This window comes from Lactuca virosa, chromosome 6 (genome assembly GCF_052849685.1).
Source record: "Lactuca virosa cultivar CGN04683 chromosome 6, Lactuca_virosa_CGN04683_v6, whole genome shotgun sequence".
Taxonomy (NCBI): Eukaryota; Viridiplantae; Streptophyta; class Magnoliopsida; order Asterales; family Asteraceae; genus Lactuca; species Lactuca virosa.
This window is the reverse complement of record NC_136431.1, coordinates 15,850,264-15,862,198: the sequence shown is the minus strand read 5'-3', so window position 1 is coordinate 15,862,198 and position 11,935 is coordinate 15,850,264. Positions and strand designations below refer to the sequence as shown.

Sequence of the window (11,935 nt, the reverse complement as noted above, 5' to 3'; positions counted from 1 at the left end):
TACATTATGTATTCCACCTGCGACATGGCCTTCACATTGGCCACCGAACCACAAGAAACATCTAGTCTCAAATATCCCATCTCTATGACACATAGACGATTTACTGCGGACCAAAATTCACCTTCTTTCAGCATAACCGATGAGGAGATCACCATATCCTATCTTAACCATTTACTGACCCATAATCGATCTCTCATTCCTTGAGCACAGGAGGTAGGAAAAGACAACCCCGATGCAGCAAGTAACATCCCTTTCCATCGACTGATCATTCAGCCTTAGGCTACAATCCTAGAGTGGATCACCACAACATCTTCTTTCTTGAGTCTTGCGACTCAGATTGGAACTACTTTGAGCAAGGTCCTCGGTATCTCTAAATCAGCTAAACTCCATAGGTCTTCACCAACCAGACCTAAACATCCACATACACTTAGGCCCAAACGATTATCGGTCTCATTATGCACAAGCATAGGAGATAGGCCGACAACGATGGGAATGACTGCAATTACGTTAGTGCTATACCACACTATCTACCATCCCCTAGCTCCTTAGAAACCTTTTTGACCCTCCTCGATCCCTTACGAGTCCTGTGCTTTTAGTAGTATGGGCCCTTACTACCTTCCAAACCTATCTGTACATGTCCCGAGAATTTCCTCAAAGTCTCTAAGTCACTATACCAGACGACTATCAATCTTAGATACCTGTGCCACCACAGGCACACACTACCGCCCATCCTAGACTCTCTCACTCTAGGAATCTTCTCACACATGAGCACACACTAGAATGCTTTTCTAGGAACTCTACCACTTCCAGGTGTGTTAGCACACCCAAATACTTAGAGAAACCCATCCCAAACTTCCTATATTCCTAACTTAGACTTCCTTATGCACATGTGCTCACTAGAACACTCTAACACTCCCCCAAGATCATTAGGAACACTTACCCAAACCTGCCATCAGCTGCAAAAGAAACTCCTACCAATACGAACTAACTTCCTTACAAATACAATTACATGCAACAAGGATTAAACAGTTCTTCGACTGAAGTTTCCTGCACTACAACGGCTGGACTCAAACAAGAGCTGCGTAATAGGCCAAATCAGACATTCTAAAACTATTTAATCCTTATGGCATGAAACTTATCGTATTCGCTCAATAGCTAGCTAGCATCAATATAATTTCACATAGCACAAAGAAAGCAACATTCGAGCAGAAAAACAATAGGCAAAAAGGCATCGTAAGGATCAGGCAATTCTAACACTCAATTTTTGGGTATCCTTAGCCTACACACTATCCTGCATATCTAACAACTCATACATCTCACACAAAAGGCATCTATCCTAAGTATACTCTCTAGCATCCAATGTTGAGTAGATCCTTAGCCTATCTTATAGCATGAATATCATACTATAACACATATAACAACAAGTCAAATACAACATATATGATAAGTATGGATATTTTAGGAAATAATTTTTCGAGCTCCGACTGACTGTACACATCACATCTTCCTCTTTCTTTTCATAAAATGAATATTCTCCAAAAAAAAAGGTTTAGCAAAAGTCTCAGCTCCATATTTTGAGTTTGGAATCCTACGAGTGTTCATCCAAATCCCTTAAACCAGGGCTCTGATACCAACTTGAAACATCCCAAAAACCACGGCTAAATTTTTCATTTTTAAAATAATATAACATCCATTTTTAGTAAAGTTATACCCATTTGTTCATAAACCATTATTCCAAAATCAAAGTTAATAAGAAGATAATGCGGAATCTCAAATCATAATTTGTTGATGTGTGTGTACAATCTTGCCTTCGCAATCCGATGAGTGCTTGCAAAATATTTAATCCACAACTGTAAGCACAAAGCTTAGTGAGTTCCCTAAATATCTCATATGACATAGCATAACAATCAACTATGGATTATCAGCAACCTTGGGGACTATCAACAGTCCCATGGAATTTCACCAGTCTAGGAGTTATCAGCAACTCAGTTCACATATAACAGAAATCAACAGATAAGACCTAGCTGGTCAACATGCCAAAGTGAAGGCCATGTCGTAGGTGGAATATGTAACGCAGATTCTAGAAGATCGGGTGTATCCGGGGAGACATCGAGTTCATGTTGTTATAGGAAGAAGAGTTATGTGGAGGTGTTGAGTTTTCCAGAGCTATGTTTTGAGCATCTATAAGGGGATTCTTGAAATTCCAAGAGGAGGATGAAGTTGTGGATCAACTTTCCAAGTGTTCTAATCCCCAACAGATAAGACCCAGCTGGTGAACATGCATATACATGTCGTGGGCTCTGATCCCCACTATGTGGCCAGCTGTCAGGCCGTGGGAAATGATTCCCACTCCGTGGCGATAGTTTTCACCCAAATCCACCTCAACTTCAAACAACCATAACTTCTTCGTTTCAACCCGTTTTCGACGATCTTTATATCCATGGAAATGCATTGACGAGCCCCACACTTTTATCTAGTTAATTTTGGCTTAACACATGCTGAACTAAAATCCTTAATTCATGAAAGAAGTCTGGAACATCATTTTTCTCATTTTACCCTTTGACTCCAAAACACAAACCAAAGGCATAGATCACATAAAAACTTGATCCAAGGCATTTACTTAATCCATTTATTGTCCACAGTCCCGAAAAAAAACTTCTCGAAACAGGATGTTACATTTTACGAGGTAAATATTAATTCAAACTAAGTCACAATATATTTTCATGCTGTATAGGACTACCTATTTCCCTTTTACATAAGTGTGTAGTCAGATTTTCTTTTTACATATGTGACTAAATTATAACATTTTCCCTTTTACATACTTGACTAAAGTACAATAAGGCTATTAACTATACTCCACAACGTGTTTACTACCACATCAACTTCACTACATCCTTACCCACCTTAAGAAATACCCACCACTCTACATCACCACTTTTATATAAATAAAATATAAAAGAGAGAGAGAGAGAGAGAGAGAGAGAGAGAGAGAGAGAGACGGGAGGGGAGGGGGAATTATAGGGAGAAAGGAAGAGGGAGAAAGAAAGAAAGAAGAAAAGAGAGATTGTGAATTAAGCTCCGTAGAGATCCTTATTTTACACCACAAGGTTCTGACTCTTGTTTCTCACCATGAGGTGGCATTGTGACATAAGCCGCAATGTTCCCACTTCACATATACACCATATGACCTAAGTACAAACAAAAAGTAGCAACAGTAGGTCCGATCCTAAGCACATGTGTGCGACCGCATATGGCTGGTGTCGTCAGGGCACAAAATTTTGACCCTTGCGGTTTCATCATTAATCCGTCACTACTAATTTGTCGCTATACATCACTAATATGTCCTTATTTTGTTGCTAATCCGAAAATTTAGAGGGCTTTATTTAATTTTCACATAAGGTCTTTAAAATCAACTTACCAATGACCGTTAACTGTTGACCGTCCATTAGCAACATGAATATATTGCGAGATAGTTGTTCCATCTCTTGTGATTAACCTATTTCTCTTATACTTTTAAAACTATTTCCCTTATACTTTTTAAAAACAATCACATGCAAGTTTGACAAAAACTTTCTTGATTTTAATGGTCTTACGTATTAATGTATGATACATGGAGGAGCCAATATCAACTTTGTTCATTTATGTATATATATTCATGAATTGATGTTATGTATCATTAAATATTTACTCTTCTGTATTTTTATCTCTTATTTTTTAATACCAAGTTGTGTGTTAAAATTTGTGCTTAAAAGTAATTTTGTTGTTCATTTTAGGCAGTTAGTCTCATTAAACATGTATAAAAATTCAACAGGCCAAATGATAGTAGCGTTGGTACGTTAAGCATTAAAGTTGACCATATGGGTCATATGTGGGCACGTTTCATGCTAAAGAATACCAAACATATGAAAAGAAAGCTTACCCATCCAAATGTGTGTTATTGCCAACAAGGTATGTCCAAGAGCTTTTAAGGGCTATATACAATTAATTTTTGTGATGCTATTTATCGAGGCATTGTATAATGTGTATAACAATTATTCATCAACACACATGAAAGTGTTTATCAAATTACGATGATACGTACTGAATCTGAGCCCTGGAGATCCCTTAATGTTACTTCCCCATTTTATTTAATAAAGAACCATAAAAGTTTCACTAGCCACAACACTCATCACATGTCAACTTGTCAAGTTAATTGTTACAATTGTACAGAAACAAAGACGACATGAAGCTTGCATTGGGAATGAAATACGTTAAAGAGGGATGAATTTCAAATTAGAATCAATAGATCTGATTAAAAACGACTTGAAATAATTTTCTTAGCTAAAAATTGTAAATGACAGTTAAGAGCTACAAAAGATTGCATTACGGAAACATTTCAAGTCCATAAACTTGTGGATATCACACTTGCTCAAACACACAGTTGCGTCCCCAGTCCCCATCATCACCAAACCAACAATAAGATCAATGTATTGTAGTATAAAAATCGTTCTTTATCACATCAATCTCCCTCTTCCTATATGTGAAAACATCTTATTGATTGATCCCAATTAACATGGTATATTAAAAAATTGGAGCAATATGCAGTGAAATTGTGTTCCAGTGTTATTAATCAAACCACATGAACATTTATTTGTCCATGATTAACTAGAAGAAAACAAATTTAAAAAAATAAAAAAGTTGGTAAATGTAATCAGTCAATGTCCAAGAAAAGCTATATGTCTTCCTCACTTAAACATATTTGATGGAAACGGGACTCCTAACTGAATGTTTGGCGGAGTTCCATATTATAGCTCCTTCACCGAATCGAATCTTTGGAAGAGTGCCTATGGCAATGAATGTCACTTGGTAAGATAGCTTCTGGTTAACCGTTGAAAAGGCAAGTGTAGAGGGTGACACAGCAATAGCCACGCCTGGTGCTGTTGAAAGTTTCACTGTGTAACATGAATTAGCATCTCCAACATTTGTCACAGTCCTTGTGTATGATTTTGAGACATTAGAACTTAGTGTGATGGCAAATGAAGGATAGTTTAGCTGTGCGGAGGGTATTCCTTGACCATCAACACAAGCGACTTGCTTTTGGACAATAGTCATAACTTGCTCACTCGTGTATCCCAATCCACACAAGTAGGGTATGTAATCATCAGGCTGGATATCGTAAATGAGTCCAGGGTCACTTGCTTTAGATGGATTGACATGGCCAGATCCAACTGCAAAGAGGCTAGCTGGAAGTTCCCGTTCATCCTCAATTGGTTGATTTTTGAGGTTGATCAAATCAGCAGTGGTCATAATTGCAGACTTAATTGCAGCAGGTGACCAATCAGGATGTGCACTTTTCAACAATGCTGCTATCCCACTAAGATGTGGGCAAGACATTGATGTACCTGACACTACGTTAAAAGGTGTTGCTGTTGTGTTATCAATAGAGACAGGCCATGCTGCAAGAATACTCACACCAGGTCCTATAATGTCGGGTTTCAGAATTCCAGGGGTTGCTAGGCTAGGTCCTCTCGAAGAGAAAGAGGTTACTTGAGGAGCTGATTTATCTCCAATCACAGTTCCATGGAATACAATACCAGCAACAGGCGATGAAGTGGAATTCATGTATTCTAAAATTTTAACGCCATCTTTGTAACCAACATATGATGCAGGAATTACATGAGCATCGACTACTGTGCTATCCCCATCTGCCTGTAAGTTTCTTAGAATCATAGCTGCTCCACCGGCATCTTTTACTGTCTGCCCTTTTGCGATTCTTCCTACACCACCACCTCTCACACACATCACTACCTTTCCTTTGACCTCGGTGCTGTTTAATGATCCTGGAGCACAAAAGACCTTATTTATATCGCCATTCATCCCAGGGTATACGAGAGGCAAAAGAGTTTGTGGGAAATCTTTAGGCTGGAAAAGAGATTCTCCATTCAGTAAAACCCCATTCCCAAGTTTAACTGTCGCCTGTACCTTTCTATCAACTGTACTAGCACCAACAGTCAGAATCCATGGAGCTTCGTTGGACACTGTAGAATTAAAAGGCCCAGAGTTGCCTGCAGAACAACTAAAAAATATCCCTTTCTGTATCGCAGCAAAGCCCCCAATAGCGATTGAATCCGTATAGAAAGGTCTAGAGGGTCCACCAATTGAGAGAGAAAGCACGTCCACACCTTCGTCAATAGCTGCATCCATAGCAGCTAACAAATCGCTATCAGCACAACCACTTTCATCACATACTTTATACATTGCCACGTGTGCAAGAGGAGCCATCCCTACAGCAGTTCCATTGTCATTTCCAAGTGCAGTAGCACCTTCAACAAAGTTTCCAGCTGCAGTACTTGAAGTGTGCGTTCCATGTCCTTCTTTATCAAGTGCTGAACCAGAACCACCACTAACAAAGTTCCTAACACCGATCAATTTGTTATTACACCCGGCAACTTCGCATTTGCCTTTCCATTTTGCTGGTGGAGGGTCGATTCCTGTGTCGTTAAAAGAAGGATGATCAGGAGTAATCCCTGTGTCCAGAACCCCGACTATGATTCCCTTCCCATAGTTTGAACCTCTCCAGAAACCTAAATTCTGGTGCAACCCCAAGAACTTAGGAGTATGAGTTGTATGTAAAGACAACACGCTTTGTGGACGTACGGATATAACTCCATCTTTTTCTTCCATTTCCTTCACTTGATCAACGGTAAGTTTTACTGCAAAACCTGTAAGTACATTACGGTATGCGTGAACCATCTGTGGTTCTTCATCCGCATCTGCTGCAGTTGTAGGCAAGAATGTGTGATACCAGCTTTCAAGGTCTTCGGATTGAGCAAAGGTGTGGGCGCTCGGAGAGCTTAGCTGGACAATGTATGTCTTAGTTTCTTTGGCTGCCACCGGTGAGAGGTTCAAGATGGCGGTGATAGAAAAAAGCAAAATGATAATAGGCCTGTTCTCCATGATTGTTGAAGAATTTGATGATGTACATCTTTACATTGAATGTATATATAGTTGATGTCTTGGCCGGCATAAAGCGGTGAAAGCCTTTGATAGATGTAACTTTAATGTAACTTTAGTCAAAACTTAGTAATATCCGTAGAAGCTAAGCGATTTACATAAGCCTAGGTAGCATCGAGAAATATTTAATGGTAAGATAACTGCAAATTTCATTCATTACAGTTAAAAATTATAAACTTTATATGATGTACTTCAATTTTAAGTCATTGGCCATACATATTGTAATACAAAAATAAACCAAAGAACACGTACATTTCATTAATTCAACAAAGTTCACCAACACTAAAATTAGGTCTAAAATACAATGTCTAAACAATTAATACAAGAAAGTTGGTTTTAACGACGAACATTTACCGCCGACGAAATGGAGTCGGTATATATATGACCCTACGGCTTCGTCAATGAAGAGTTTTTAGAACATTTTGAAATTTTGAACTTTTGCTGACGGTAGGGTAGGTGGACAATTATAACACCCAATTTTCGTTGTCAGCGGCCACTCATTATTTAAAATTATCGTTGCTAATATTTATTTTAAAATAAGCTTAAAATCTTTTTTCTTATAAATTTTTTAATTTCAAATAAGTTTTTCTAATACCCGTGATGATATCCTTTAGAGAACACCTAAAGCAACAACTGCAACAAAGAATATTAACATTAGCCGCGACAAATGTAGTCGAAAAAAAACACATTTTCGTCGCTTATAGTTTTAGTGGTGAGATGTCGTTGCTAATGCGTCACCACTATTGCTCCATAGATAATACTCAGGTCGCCACTATTGGCGTCATTGCTATTGGATGCCGTCGCAATACACAAAATCGTCGCAATTGTCCGTCTCCGCTATTGAGTAATTCTGGTACACCAACATAATTCAGTGTTCCGATATGCAATTGCATGCGTTCAAAGAGTCGCTAATGGTGCTTCGTCACCCCTATTGGTGTTGCTAGAAAAAACTACCTATATCGATCTTCGTTTTTCCCATCATTCCCCTAATTGTTTTGGGTGACTTGACTACTAAACGATCGAATCATATCTCCTAATGTTGCTAGAAACGCTAGGTTTTTAAGATAAGCATTAACATCCGCCTATGAAGTAAATATATAAGTTAAAATAACAAACTAAGAAAAACCAAATAATTAGTACTTAACAATTAATTCGCAAATGCATTAAGTCCTTAACAGTTTAACAAACTATCAACCTACCAAATTTATAATAAATCAATTAAGTCATTAACAATGTAACAAACTATCAAACTACCAAATTCATAACAAATAAATTACGTCCTTAACAATTTAACAAACTATCAAACTACCAAATTCATAACAAATAAATTAAGTCCTTAACAATTTAACAAAATATCAAACTATCAAATTCATCACAAATACAATAAATCCTTAACAAATTAGCAAAGTACCAAACTACTAAAATTCACAATAAAATGCACTAAGTCCTTAACAATTTAGCAAAGTTCCAAAGTACCAAATTCATAACAAATACACTAAGCCCTTAACAATTTAGCAAAGTACCAAACTACCAAAGTCCTTAAGAATTTAAGAAGTAACCGGGTTTGTTGTGGTGCTTGTGACTGTGACTGCCACTAAGAGGGAGCACTAGTACCCACTGTGGAAGGAGGTTTACTCCCGATGCATGTCACATGTCCCCTTGGAACACCCAAGACAGTCTCAAATATGCCTATCTAATCAACCGGGCTCAGATAACTAGAGGATCATAATTAAGCATTATACTTTTTTGAGTCCTTAACAATTAAGTACTTATTGTAACACCTATACTTTTTATCTTTCAAAATTTACCATGGTCGTAAAACCACTATGCAAATCGATTATAGTAAAATATGGTTTTACAAAAACCTTTCATTGATTTATCAAAGTTTACAAACGTTTGGAGTTACAACAACAATATCAACAACCATAGTAAAAGAGAAAGGATAATACAACCTGAAGACTTTGCTAAAGAGAAATGATAATACAACCTGATGACTTTGTTAAATCTTCTATAAGACTTCTCTAGCATCATCTCACTAAGCTTTACTGTGATATGAGTACAATGTTGGAATATTTCACTATATGTGGCCATAGGACCATTTATGCAATACGTTTTTTTTAATGTTGTTATATTTATGTATTATGACAACAATTATGCCAATTTAATATAATTGGTATCCCAACTTTCCTTAATGTTACTTGATGGAAGTAACTAAAACATAAATAGGGGTGAAATTGATTTCTCTTAGATGTCAATAACAACACAAAAAAAGGAATATAGGTTTCTCTCTAATTCTTGAAGATATCCCATAGAACACGAATCAATTCCTTGTGTAAATCTCCATCAAATTATGCATCCAAACGGGAAGCAAATGCCTTCATCTTCTCATTCACGTATTCTTGTGAAGATCAATCCTTCAAGTACGCATTCTTATTCTCTTATATATATATATATATATATATATATATATATATATATATATATATATATATATATATATATATATATAGGCTTAGGTTATTCTATTCAATGTAATTATTGTGTTATTGTATGCATAAATGTGGGCCAATCAAATTTACTTATTTTAAGAAAGTGATTAATATATATTATTGAATTAAATATAATTGAAAAATATCATCTTAATTAATTACAAGGGTAATTTAGTCAATTGATGTAGATTTAATAAAGGAAAATTGTATTTTTAAGGGATCATATATTCTATTAATTTTAAAAATCCGATTTTACGAATTATAATTCTTTTTATTCGGACATTCTGACAGAATAGTTTTATGAGTATATTCAAAAATAAAAATATTCTTGAACCTATTTCTTGATCATGAATTTAAAAACTTCTTGTAGAATAACAAATTCTTGAACAATCAATTGAAGAATAAAAACAAAAAATACATTATTTTTTATAGAATACGGGTAACAATTGTTAAGAATTACATTTATTGTTAAAGAATAAAACAAAAAAAAACTTTCAAAACGGGAAAGAAAACATCAAAATCTAGCAACGACTAATACATTCTAAAAGAATAATGTGGTCTGTTTCAATTTTGTGGTCCGTTCTTCAAGCATCAACTTCTGTGATTCCAACAGAATTGGAATTCGTGATTCCATTACAACAGAATTGGAATTCGTGATTCCATTCCAATAGAATTGGAATCTCACCAATATCATCCATTGAATCATCTACATAAACATAGTTGATACCTTTTCAGAATTCAACCTTGTTGCGATTACTCGAGCTTGACTTCTCTAGTTGGTGGTGCTAATTGCAAATAGTAAAATGGTTCACATTATTCCAAGATTCTGTAATTGTCAAATACCAAATGCAAGTAAAAATTCATCGGGGAAGGACACACATGGCCTCCTGTAACATATTGTATGGCTGTAACATATTGTAAGGCAGAGTAAACATAAAGAAAGCAAAAGCAGTTAGTTCCATCCAAACTCAAATTATACAAAGGAATCATAAAAACAACAAAAAAAAATCTCTACCTTTAGATGGAGCAGCCGGCTGTGACAACCCCACCTCCACCTTCTTCTTCGTCTTCTGCAACGACCACACACTCTAGTGTGGTGTTTTCTTCTTGTTCTGTCGATCAAAGCACAAAACATACACCACCACCAAATCACTACTTCTAAGAAACAGAAGTTGATGCAGCTAGAGGCTGCTAGAACAAAAAAAAAAACTAATTTCTTCCTTCTTCATTTCCTGTGAATCAATAAACCCAAATTCCCTTCATTTTCATTGATATCCCAGCAAACCCAAACATCCCAACAATTTCTATCAAACAAATAAACAAAATCCCAAAAGAAACTTTTTTTTTTCGTTTTACTATTGAGGTATCAGAATAAAAAATCAACCATCTTTATGCATAAAAATGTGAACTTTTTACAAATTTAAGCTATGAACATGAAAAATCAACCATTTTTTTTTGCAAAAAGTGTTAACACTTCACAACTTTGAGGCATTTGAATGATAAATCAACCATCTTTTAGCATAAAAATATGAACTATCAAAAACCCATAAATATTTTCAGATAATTGGAGCAAACAAACTCTCTGTAATTACTTTTGAGGAAGATGAAAAGAAAAGAAAGACTACCTTAATTATAGCGAATCGGTGCTTCCAAATTCCAATAACCACGTTCCTATTTCCCCATTTCTTTACAAATTCAAAGCAAACCAGAAGAATTTTCTTCAGCTTCTTGTACCTCAGCCTATACCGACCTCAACCTATTAGATTCGACACTATTTTGGACCACAAATTGCTTTACAAATTCCAATTTCAGGTACCTTTTAACCTTTTCAGTCCTTTTCAAATCGATGAAGCCTTTTCGTGCACCTATAAATGCGACATCAACCTCTTTAATCACCTACAGATCAAGAAAACCATCAAGAATGAATCATGGCGGCGATGGTGCTAAAGACCATAGTAAGGAGGGTGGTGGTGATGGAGGAGACGAGGTCAGGTACAGGGGTGTCAGGCGTCGTCCATGGGGGAAGTATGCGGCGGAGATCTGCGATCCTACCAAGCAAGGTGTTAGGGTTTGGTTGGGGACTTTTGCCACGGCGGAGGAGGCTGCCAGAGCTTATGATCGAGCAGCTTTCGATATGAGAGGTCACATGGCAGTTCTGAACTTCCCGGCAGAATACCCTCCGACATTTTCTGCTGCTGCTTACAATGCTTCCACCAGGGCTACCACCTCTTCGTCATCCATGGCTACCCTCACTATTAAACCTTTCCCCCATCGATTATTTTTGGATAATCAGCGATGGTTTTCCGAACACGATAGCGTCAATACCCTGTAGGATGCTAGGGCTTTATTGGGTGGGAGATTAAGGAAGACACACTTATTTATTTAGGTTATAAGTCAATACCATGATTATAGGGACTATTTTTGGAAGTTACTAAACAAATTACTAAATTACC

General features: G+C 36.6%; 1 protein-coding gene across 1 annotated transcript; it reads right to left on the bottom strand.

Annotated features, from left to right (window-relative positions):
* Positions 1–4,579: 4,579 nt before the first annotated feature.
* Positions 4,580–6,936, bottom strand: LOC145122682 (subtilisin-like protease). Its single transcript, XM_079058241.1, has one exon. It carries the CDS (start codon positions 6,934–6,936, stop codon positions 4,729–4,731), a length of 2,208 nt encoding a protein of 735 aa, XP_078914367.1. The 3' UTR covers positions 4,580–4,728.
* Positions 6,937–11,935: the final 4,999 nt, after the last annotated feature.

Excerpts from the sequence above, each read along its gene's own strand:
- LOC145122682 (XM_079058241.1), bottom strand. The coding sequence starts at position 6,936 with ATGGAGAACAGGCCTATTATCATTTTGCTTTTTTCTATCACCGCCATC.